Here is a 12,051-nt window from a genome sequence, read left to right as displayed (position 1 = left end):
TTTCTACCATATGTGACTACATAGTCGTACTCTTTGCATTGCACAGTATTATTAGAACATCATATTACACTAACATTATATATATATATATATATATATATATATATATATGTCATGTATGGAACACTTAGGAGTTCAAAAGTACATGAGATATTACAAATTATTAAGCACATCAACTATAGTAACGTATCAGCTTCCCCGTCGTCGGATCTTCTTGGGCGACGCTTATACGGAGATCGCCATGAAATTCGCCCTTAGGATTTATGACTTCATCGAGTAGAAATCCGCATATAGCTTCTTGAATTGCCCTGATCCGAGCGATTTCAATGAGTTCTTCTTTCATCCACCAACGCTGTCACATTTTTCGATAAAAACATGAGAATAAAAAATAATGAATTAAAATAATAAGCAGATGTGATTGTGCTCACGTACATTGAATGCCTCCACTGTCATTTGCCCTTTTTCACTTGCAAAAGAGTTGATCCACTCGCATACGTAGTATCCACATAAGTTGTTTCCTTGACCCTGTCTCCAACACTATGGACAAATGTGGGTTACGATATAGAATTTTTCTGATATTTATTGCGAATGACATTAGTAGCGAGAGTATATTCATACCGGAAAATCAGTCACCCAATGAAGAGGCTCGATTTCACCTATGGGCAAGCTTATGTGTTTGTGGAGGTAGCGACTCCATGCAGTATTTACCACCTCGATGATATCTTGGTACTTTGATTTATCTTGCCTTAATGAGTCGTACACCAAGACCTTGTGCTCCTCAATCCGAATACAAAGCAATATCCAATGAAAGCTGTGCATATACATACGCATAACCAATTAATGTTGATTATAATAGTTATTAAATAGTATTATTAATACGAAGGGATTGAAAAAAAGGCTAACAAAGAACGACTCACTGATGGTTGTATGGCAAGAGAATGAAGGGACACATGCTATTCTTACGCAACCCCCTGTATATAACATTGACTATGTCTCCAGAATTTTGCGCTACCGATTTCTCGTGTATAATATCGGGGTCGAAGAACCCGACGTTATGGAAGTTCTTCTTTCGGCAAATTTGAATTTTTGACCTACGGGACACAAGAAAAACGGGGATCAGTCAACACACAAGGCTAAAATAATGAAACGAGAGACAATACTTACATGCACCATACACTGACGAGGGACTTGTGAAGGGCATCTTGATGGTATAAATCGCAAAGTGCTGCAAACTCGATATATACATCATCTCCCCCCCCCCCCCCACCAGAAATGCTCATCTTTAATCCGAGCTGGGAACATCTCTAATTGATTAGCTTTAGATTGCACGGCATACCATTTGTGTAACTCGGCCATTCTCGTTGGTAGGAATGGTAGCAACTTTGGCCATATCAAAGGTTCACCAAGTACAAACTTTTTCTTGCCGCGTGCATTCTGTAGGGCCTCCCCAAGCAATTGAGCCCTTGTTAGATCAGTTTGCAATATCATCCCAGCCATGGTCAATGGATCTCTTGATTCATCGGTACATTCTTCACGCGGCACTATCAACGGAGGGATCGATTGTTTGGACTGCTCTCCGAGCTGGGGAACGGTCTTTGCATTAATCCGCCGATTCTTGGGGTTGCTGTAGCACTTTCTGATCTGCCGATCATAATCCGACTCCCTTTCTTTCTCCTTGGTGGGATCTTTAATGAAGTGTTTAATGAAGTGTGCCTTTGCACCCGGATCTATTTTTGGCTTCTTGTTCGCAGCCTCCCTCAGTAGCTTGCGCTTCAGCAAGAAGGTTTGAAATGATTCTTCTGCCTCTTCCTCTTCTGGAGCCTTCGCTTTCTTCTTTCTTTGCTGCTTATGAGATGGCTGGACCGAAGGTACCGTGTATGCCTTCTGTCGCTGACTCTGATTCTGTTGTGCGGCTGGTGATGATGCCGGAATTGGCTCGCTTTGTGCGGCTGGTGATGGCGGATCCTGTGCGGCTGGTGATGGCGGATCCATGCTGGGGTCCCATGCAGGCGGGGGAGAAGGTGGGCCAACACTAGGATTCCTGTCAGCTGGCGTTGGTGATCTTTGCCTTGAGCACCGAGCGGAATATGTGTCTGCTTGCACCAATCTTATGTCGCGCTTTGGCCACGCGATCCATGTGTGTACGGCATGTTGTAGTTCTATTTCTTCAGGACTTATAGGGATCGGGAGGTCCATGTCTTCCCAGCGTTCTTCAGTAATTCGGTCAACAAAGTCTCTGGCGAATCCTTCAAGAATCGGCTGGCAATGTATTGTCCCGCCCTCTTCTTGGACTTCCGCATAACCCTCAACACAAACTTTGAGCTTTTTCCCATAAAGAACCAGAAGCTCACATTGGGTCCTAACGGTGATGTCGTCAATGGGGTCCCTCGGCCTGTCGGCACCCAAATTAGGGTGCTCCGTGGAAGCAACACTGCTACGACGCTGAGAAGGGGGGCTGATCTCCACATTGGCAGCTGGTTGGTCCGAGCGTTGCCCAACTGCTGCCTCAAGTGACATTATCCGGTTTTCTAGGCTATGGAACTTCTCTGCCACTACTGCCTTGCTTCTGCATCGGCTTCGGTAGGTTTTGAGATCTCCGGAAAAGCCATATTTCCATGGAACTACGCCCACGCCTCGGGTCCGTCCCGTGTGTTCCGCATTCCCAAGAGCGTAAGTCAGCTCGTCATTCTCTCTGTTGGGCTGGAAGGTTCCTTCTTCGGTATGCCTCAGTGCGTCCTTGAGTCTTTGGGCAGCCTCTCTTAGTACGTCGCTAGTCACAAACATTCCAATATCGGGGTCTAGTGTGCCTCCATGAGCATAGAAGTAATACCTTGCTTGTTTGGGCCAACTCAAGGTCTGCGGTACAATTTCTTTTACAATTAAATTATTTTCCATCTTTTCCCATTTCGGAATAGCAACCTTATAACCTCCAGGCCCAAGTCTATAGAAGTTTTTCTTTTTGCTAGCATTCATTTTGCCTTGAATCGAGGCTGCCATGCTGTCAGCACTGTGTTTGTAATTCACGAATTCATTCCACCACTCTCGTTGCTTCTTCCAGACTTTATCAAAATCTAGTGTGAGGCCCTTGTTGACAAAGTTTGCCACCAATTTTTTCTTGAACGAGCCGAACTGAGTTGCCATCTTAAATGCCCATCCCTTTACTTTGTCAGCTTTGCCTGGGGGAAAGTTGAAGTGCAACAACACCTCTTTCCATAACAATTCTTTCTCTGAATCTAGCACGATATCTTCAGGTCGATCAGAGACTTTATTTCTCTTCCAAAGCTTGTATTTTATGGGGACGGATTCCCTAAAAAGATATCCCAATTGATTTACAAATATCGTCTTAATTTGACCAGGGGCTAGTGGCTCGCCGGTTGCTTCGTTGATCTCCGTGATGGTCGTACATCCTACCATCTTCGTCTTGGAGCCACGTTTCCGTTTAGGCTTCGTCGATCCAGATGCCTGAAAGAATCGCAAATTTATCAAGCGGGTTGCTAGCAACTAATGAACGTCACGGCAGGTATGCGTAACCTGCATAACCCGCAAGCAAGGGTTCCAGATCAAAAATTATCATGATATTAGGTAACTTATTGACTGAAACATTCATAAGAATTTTTAGCTGGAGCACGACTGCTTAGACAAGGACTGAAATCATCAACAAAGCTAGCAACATAACACAAATAGTTCGCAACTGGGCTGCATGTGTCACAAATAATATCTTGCTCCTAACATATATATTGAGAAATCGTTTATCCTGATGCCTGAAAGAATCACTAAACTTTTATACCTCGGCTTCCTCGACATTTTTCTTCCTCCTCCCCACTAATATCTTGGTCCTCGTCGCCATGATAATGCAAGTTTAAAAATTGGCTGCCATCGTTCTCGTCCTCATCAAACTCTGGAGCTACGTACGCAGTACTATCACGAATGAGGTCGTGCATTAACTCGTCTTGGTTGTCCGTAGGATCCATTTCCACTACCTGAAACAATAAAAAACATTAAATATTTTCTAGTACAAATAAAATGTACATATTTGCAAAAATATTATACACATGTTTATATTCATAAATGCTCACATGGTTATTTAGATCCAGAAATCAAAACACCAAGGCAATCATAGCAATCATACAGAGAAATCGAAAAATAATCCGGAGCCTAACTATGAGACTAATAAGCTAAAAGAGCAAGCATGAGACTATGAGACTATGAGTCAAGATCACAAGTTGAATTTGAAACGGTCGCAAAGAGCGAAGCTTTCCGCCCAATAGGTAACGGTTGGGACACTTCTTACAGTGTTTCAAATAAATGCTATCGGTCTCATCATAACAGTGGGTGCAGGCCATGTATCCCATGTTCGACTGTCCCGAAAGTTTTGCAAGTGCAGGCCAATCATTGATGCATACAAAAAGCAAAGTTCGGAAGTTGAAGGACTCCTGTTTATACTCATCCCACACACGTACACCTTCTTCTTTCCAGAGTAGTAAGAGATCATCCATCAAGGGTTCAAGGAACACATCAATGTCGTTGCCAGGTTCTTTTGGCCCTTCTATAAGCACCGGCATCACGATGAACTTACGCTTCAGGCACAACCAAGGAGGAAGGTTGAACATACATAGGGTCATGGGCCATGTACTATGAGCGCTGCCAAACTCACCGTACGGATTCATTCCATCCGCACTTAGAGCAAATCTTATATTCCTTGGGTCGTTGTCAAATTGAGAATACTCTCGGTTAAGGTTTCTCCACTGGGACCCATCTGCTGGGTGTCTGCTCATGTGATCCTCCTTACGGTCTTCTTTGTGCCACCGCATCAACTTGGCGTTATCCTTGTTTTTGAAAAAGCGCTTCAGACGTGGTATTATAGGGAAGTACCACACCAACTTTGCGGGAACTCTCTTCTTTACCGGCTACCCATAAACATCACCTGGATCATCTCGCCTGATCTTATACCGCAATGCGCTGCAAACAGGACAAGCTTCCAAGTTCTCGTATTCGCCGCGATACAGGATGCAGTCCTTAGGACATGCATGAATCTTCTGCACGTCCAATCTAAGAGGGCAAACCATCTTTTTAGCTTCGCATGTTGTTGACGGCAGTTCATTACCCTCAGGAAGCATGTTCTTTACAATCTTTAATAGCTCACCAAATCCCTTATCGGTTACACCATTAGTTGCCTTCCATTTCAGCATCTCCAGCGTGGTACCCAACTTCTTTTGCTCCGGTTTGCAATTAGAGAATAACGGCCTTTTGTGATCCTCCAACATCTTCTCGAACTTTAATGCCTCCTTCACAATCTCACTGTCTTTCTGTGCATCAAGCAACGCCTGACCTAGCTCGTCAGGTGGATTCTCTTGTGCAACATTTGCTTCACCCTCGTCCATTGGTTCATCTTGAAAGCCACCTGCTTCATGAACCCATGCACAATCTGGAAGATTGTTATCACCATCATCATCTTCTTCATTATCTTCCATCATAACTCCAACTTCACTGTGCTTAGTCCAAAGGCTATAGTTACTCATGAATCCATTCAAGGCCAGGTGATTCCATAGAGTATCTCTTTTTCGGAATTCCTTTTTATTTTCGCAAACACTGCATGGACAACGCATTAAACCCTTTGGCGACCTATTTGCCATCGCCGCCTTGAGAAAAGAATCTAAACCCTGAATCCACGCCGAGGTGCTCCGGCTTCCGTGCATTCATTGCCGGTCCATCTGTACAAATTAAAAAAAAATCATGCTCATTATCCCTAAAAACATGTTACTATGAAGTAATTCAAAAAAATGTAAATGTGTCATAGACCACCTATCTAGTAAATTTAAACTAAATAGTAAATAAATTGGCACAATAACATATACACATGTCACCATGAAATAATTCAAAAAAACTCATTCTAAATGTGTGATAGTCAAACTATATAGTAATCATTCTCTAAAAAGCAACAAATCAATTCTAACTTGCTCAAATTAATGAACAAATTAATAAATCATGCTCATTTTTCCTCATCTTTAAAATCCTTAAAATTTTGCATAATAACAAATACACATGTCCCCGTGAAATAATTCAAAAAAATTACTCTAAATGTGTCATAGTCAAACTATCTAGAAAACCTTCTCTAAAAAGTAACAAATCGATTCTATTTTACTCAAATTAATGAATAAATTGGAAAATTATGCTCATTTTTCCTCAACCTTAAAATCACTATTTTCTTTATCTATAAAGCATGAAACAAAGAATAAACACCGTGAAAGAAGAGTGGAAGAAGCTACTAACATTTGGTGCACTTGGATGGGTGAAATCCTCGCAAATTTGGGAGAAAATGGGCGGCACATCCCCTCTAACACGCCATGAGAGAGAGGAGGAGCTCGGCCAAATGAAATGGTCGGGCTGGGGAAGAAGGAGTGCCTGGCTTATACGGGGCAAGTTAGTGCTGGCTAGTGGCTTTAGCCGGCACTAAGTGTGGACGTTTAGTGCCGGCTAGAGCTACCAGCCGGCACTAACATGCAATTGACCAAGTTAGTGCCGGGTAGTATTCCCAGCTGGCACTAACGTGTCTTTTGACCGTTGTGGCAGACGGGCTGACCGTTGGGGGATGTCACGTTAGTGCCGGCTGGAGTGTCTAGCCGGCACTAACGTGCCCGCTTTGTACGGTTCATGCACGTTAGTGCCGGCTCCTATTTGACCGGCACTAACGTGCTGGTACCATTGTACCATTCTCCAATAGTGGTGGTAGATCAATTGCAGACTGTTCATGCGATTCCAATTCATACTTTAGAATCATTATTCTTCCCCGCTGGTAAAACCCAAAGTAGAGTGCATTCCCCACGAGCGCACGAGGCATGAAAGGTTGCACGTAGCCTGAAGACTGCTGATGAGTGTAGATTGAGTCGCTCCACCTGCTCCACGTAGCAGTATCGGACGAGTAGGTGCAGATGATTGTCTCGCTAGTACAAGAGCACGCAAAAACCACGAGGAAGGAGGATCGACTACTGTTGTGGCAATCAAGATGGTCGCAGCTGCCATGGGCCGTGCAGAGAACTGCAGCACTCCAGGTGACCAGGGACTGCGACGGCTGCTTGGGGAAGGGCAGTCGCCTCTGATGGTCGGTGATGGGGTCCCAAATCACCAGGGCGTTCTTCTCCGGCTCGGCTAGCTGTACACGCCCATGGCGCGCATCGATCACCATCCAGCAGTGGCTGAGGTGGGCAATCGGCGGGCAGGAGGCGGCTATGCGCACGAACTTGGGCTTGGGCTTGCTGCAATAGCTAAGGCTGCTGTAGAGGAATCCCAGCATTGGGGGCGTACGGTGGAACTCGCGGAACCTGCGCTGGAAGCCGGCGCCCAAGACGAGGCGGCACCATTGCTTGCAGACGAGGGCGGCGTGGACGAGGAGCGCGGGGTCGTGCGGTGGGAAGCGGAGGATCTCCTCGATGAGCTCCTCCATCAGGGCCGGCGGCGGCATCCTGGATCTTAATTTCTTTGAATATTAATTGGTGATTGCAATATAGAGCTCCCACGTACATATATAATTCTGCTAAGGTCCAAGAGTCTTAGTAAGAGCCCACGTACAAATGGACTAGGATTAGGATTCAGCCTACTCCTTTACTTCATTTTAAATAGAACGGGCTAGGATTAAGATTCATCCTACTCGTTTCTGTTTAGGATATACTAGTAAGTCTTTAACCTATATACCCTTACAAAAATTGCCCCTGACCTTCGTATCTCTAAAAAATTTACTCGCACCTGCCGCTAACCTTTTTTTTTTACCTCTGTACCCTTTTGGACGGAATGGACTGTAACCGTGGCTAACGGAGTTGTAAAAGACAATTTTGCCCTTATGTGAGGGAGCTGCTGCACAGAGAGGGAAAGGATGACGGTCGGGTCGTGCGCGCAAGAGAGACCGTGACTCCGTGAGGAAGTCCATCCGTGAGGAGGGTGATTTTATTATTTTTAATTTCAGATCTAATGAAAAATAAGATAAACAATAAAAAAAATAAAAAAATAAAAAACATGGGGGATTTCGTGAGGGTGAGCCTCTCCTGTTGTGCCATTTTTTTTTAAAATTTCAGATATAACAGCAATAAGGCCATACCAATTAAGGAAAAATATTTGATTTGACAATTAAAAAACAGCAATATGGCCTAAGCATATAGAATTTACTACAACAACAACAGGGAGTCACACACCATTTTTTATTCAGCAATTAGAGCAACAAATAACAAGTACTTATTCATTTCACCAACATAAGTACTAGTTATGCAAACCACAAGTGCCTTAAATTACATGACCATGATATGAAACATCACAACAAAAAAAGTAGTTCCTCTAGCATGCTAAAAGAAACTGATGCTTCATGACATACAAAAACTACTCACACTCAGGAGTCACACTTTATTCACCACCATAAATTTCACAAGAAGCGATGTATATCAGTGTATCTTTTGTGAATCCTAGAGCTTTAAGAACTAGAGTAATTTCTTTTGGTGTGAGGGGGCAAAGTCCCTGAAGCCTCTTTTGTTCAGAATCGATCTCCTTTTCTTTCCGGATGGATAAGCGTATCTGCAGTACAAATGTGTTTAGTTTATATCTAGTGTAGCATCAAAGTAACACAGAGAATATATAGCTGAGTAATAATGCAAAACACAAACCTCATCCTAGTGAGTTCCTCGGTTTCTTTACTAGAGGAGCCATGTGTGCAGCCTGAAAATGAGAGCATGTCCATTTCATAACGCAAATGAAGCACAACAAATTGCCTCCTTGCAATGGATCAAAATGGATCACTTTGTGCTTCTTTGCAAGAGGTAATATCTACAAAAGAAGTGCTTCTTATCATTCTTTCTATGCTGCTAAATTCATCCTACACTCTGCAGTATGGAGAATCATACCTTGGATCAGCCCAAAAAGACTTTTTGTCCAGTTCAGGGACCACTAATGTTAGATTTAGATGGCGTGCTATAGTCACCATATCACAAATCCGCACCATAAAATTTCATATAAACTTCAGATAGAATGACGAATGAACAGCAGTACTAGCTCACAGCATGAAACCACGAGACGGCGCTGGGGAGTCCACGGCACGGCGCTGGCCGCCGCACGCATGGCCCACCGTCGGCCCCCTCCGCCGATGGCCACCATCCGCGGCCTCAACGGCGGCACCAACCTCCCTCCCAACTCCCCAACCGGTACACCACCACCCCTGCTAGTGCTATATCACCAGCAGGTGCCAGGAAGGATGAGGCGGCGGCTGCGATTAAAAGGTGCGAGCCGCCGATTAGTGTCCCGGCGGCGCCCGACGCGGTGGGACCGAGCCTGACGCAGCTCCGCGCGAGGGAGAGCGGAGGGAGGGCGCGTGCTCGCGCGCCCCGGCGGCGCCGCGGCTGCCCCCACGGCCAGGCGCACGACTACCCAGCAGCCGCGCCCCGACGCGCGCGGCGGCGCCCGCTCCGGCGGCCGACGCGGTGGACCGAGCCCGGCGCAGATCCGCGCGACGGAGGGCGGAGGGAGGGTGCGAGCTCGCTGGGCGGCGGCTGGCGGCGTCGCCGGCGGCCTAGGGTTTCGGGGAGAGGGAAAGAAACCAGGAGAGGACGATGGGAGAACCGCACGCACACCCTGCTCGTTTCTCGGGTGTAGGAAGGAACCGAGCATATGGATAAGGGGCAACATAGACAATTCACTGGGTGAGTCCCACATGTCAGGATTCATCGACTGTTATCTTCTAATAGAATCTGGACGGAAGCGTATAAATATAAAAAAAATTGATGCGAGGGTATACAGGTGAGACTAAATTTTTTAGGATATGGAAGTCAACAACAATTTTTATAAAAATGTACAGATTAAAGACTCTATACTAGTCTGTATGTTTTACAACAGCTGAAACTGAAATATTCTCAATGAATGAAAAGATTTTAAACAGATCACTTCATCGATGTGTCTACATGTAACGGTCCAAAGTCAAAAGGAGAGAGAAAATGTAACAGTCCAACATGTCAGGCCATCGTGGGGGTGTTTAATTCTAAAAAAAATTTTACAGTACCCATCACATCAAATTGTTGGACATAAATATGGAGCATTAAATACAATTAAAAAATAACTAATCATATAGTTTAACTGATTATAATGAGACGAATCTTTTAAATATAATTAGTTCATAATTAAATATTATTTATTAAATAACAACGAAATGTGTTACAATGCCAAAACCCAAATATTTTCACCACTAAACACACCCCGTATCTCTATATATATCTTGGTTCATAATCCCTCCGTCCAAAAAAAAAACCATCGATGGACGGCCACGCACGCAAACCAAAAAAGCTGAGACAGGTCAGTGTTGTAGCAGAAAAGCGATGATGAGGCCTTGCGTTGTGGCTTGCAGGTGCTGATGTGATCAAAAAGTTGTGGAGGAGGTATACACGTGTATGCAGCCATTTTTCTAACAGGAAACGATGGAATATGCTGTATATAGTGGGTTTAACAGGCTTGATAACCGATTTCAGCTAGTACCACGCATGCAGAACGATGGTCTTTGCCGGACAAATTTTGAACCGTAAAACAACTGTCTTCATGAGACGGAGGAGTATGTACTTATCTTTTGACGAAAGATAAAGTAATTGCACTCGATTATTATCAACCCGAGTGCAATTTTTAAAGCACCCAGAAGCACTGGAGATTTATGTAAGATTTCTTATTTTCTCCTATTATCTTCCTATCATCATATCTCTATATCTTAGTTCATATGTATGCGTGTTTTCTTAGGTCAGTTTCAGTTAAAATTTTATGATCATTAAATAAGGTAACATGACATAGTATAAATGAAAGTGAGATGATGAAAGTTTCGTGGGATAAAATGAGTTCATAAGATAAACCTTGTCTATATTGTTTTCATACATTAGAATCTTATTAGAAACTGGGACATGAAACTACCAGTGAGGCTGCTCTTATTTAGAAAACCATTCCGTCTTCTCTGACCTCATTAATTGTAATGTCACGTAATCGTTCTCCTTAGTTGGTGGCTTGATTAATAAATATAGAAGCAACAACAACATAGTCTTTTTTTTCCCAAGCAAGTTAGGATAGGCTAGAGATGAAACTCAAAAGAAATAAAGGTCATGGTTCAAGCACATTGATAGCTAGTCTCCAAGCGCTCCTATCCAAAACTATATCTTTAGAGATATTCCAATCATTAAGGTCTTTCTTAACCAACTCATCCCATATCAGTTTAGGTCTACCTCTACTCCTTTTTATATTATCGACCCGCTCAAGAATCCCACTACACACCCGCCTCAGGAGGCCTCCGTTGAATATGTCCAAACCATCTCAGCCGATGTTGGGTAAGTTTCTTCTCAATTGGTGCCACCCGACTCTATCCCGAATAGCTTTATTCCGGACTCTATCCCTTCTTGTGTGCCCACAAAACCACTGCAACATCCGCATCTCTGCTACACTAGCATGTTGTCTTTTTGTAGGCCAACATTCAGCACCGTATAAACATCACCGGGCGAATTGCTGTCCTATAAAACTTGCATTTTAGCTTTTGTGGCACCCTCTTGTCACAAAGGATGTCAGAAGCTTGACGCCATTTCAACCAGCCAGCTGAAATTCTATGCCTAACTTCTTCATCAATGTCGTCATTCTTTTGTAGTACCGATCCTAAATACTAAAAAGTATCCTTCTGGGCCACCACTTGCTCATTTAGACTAATGCCCCCCCTCATGCCTAGTCGCACTGAAATCGCATATCATGTACTCGGTCTTGGTCTTACTAAGTATGAACCCTTTCGACTCTAATGTGCGTCTCCACAGCTCTAACTTCCTATTAACCCCTGTTCTACTCTTATCAACTAGCACCACATCATCAGCAAAGAGCATACAACAAGAGATCTCACCTTTTGTTTGAAGGACAAACTGTGGGGGAGATCCCCATAGCACTTCATTTTCATTTTAAAAGAGGGTTAGACGGAATACTTACAAATGTGGGGGGGGGGTAGGGGGAGGGAGAGGAAAAGTTACAACAAAGTTAGCCACTGTTCAACTGAATTTTTCATTACATAATTGT

At 43.9% G+C, this 12,051-nt stretch overlaps 1 protein-coding gene and 1 long non-coding RNA gene across 3 annotated transcripts; both read right to left on the bottom strand.

Moving 5' to 3' along the window:
* Positions 1 to 6,685: 6,685 nt before the first annotated feature.
* Positions 6,686 to 7,459, bottom strand: LOC120677954. The gene has a single exon (XM_039959134.1). The coding sequence runs from the start codon at positions 7,457 to 7,459 to the stop codon at positions 6,686 to 6,688; it is 774 nt and encodes a 257-aa protein (XP_039815068.1).
* A 710-nt stretch (positions 7,460 to 8,169) lies between these two features.
* LOC120679984 lies at positions 8,170 to 9,643 on the bottom strand. Of its 2 annotated transcripts, XR_005677421.1 has the most exons (3): positions 8,883 to 9,596; positions 8,646 to 8,805; positions 8,170 to 8,556 (listed from the first exon to the last, which is right to left on the bottom strand). It is a non-coding gene; the product is annotated as an uncharacterized LOC120679984 (long non-coding RNA). The 2 variants fall into 2 exon arrangements; XR_005677420.1 differs by having other exon boundaries at positions 8,646 to 9,643.
* Between the last annotated feature and the right edge of the window lie 2,408 nt (positions 9,644 to 12,051).

This window comes from Panicum virgatum, chromosome 6N (genome assembly GCF_016808335.1).
Source record: "Panicum virgatum strain AP13 chromosome 6N, P.virgatum_v5, whole genome shotgun sequence".
Lineage (NCBI taxonomy): Eukaryota > Viridiplantae > Streptophyta > Magnoliopsida > Poales > Poaceae > Panicum > Panicum virgatum.
This window is presented reverse-complemented; position numbering and strand designations above follow the sequence as displayed.

Coding starts and splice junctions, on each gene's coding strand:
- LOC120677954 (XM_039959134.1), bottom strand. CDS start 7,459: ATGCCGCCGCCGGCCCTGATGGAGGAGCTCATCGAGGAGATCCTCCGC.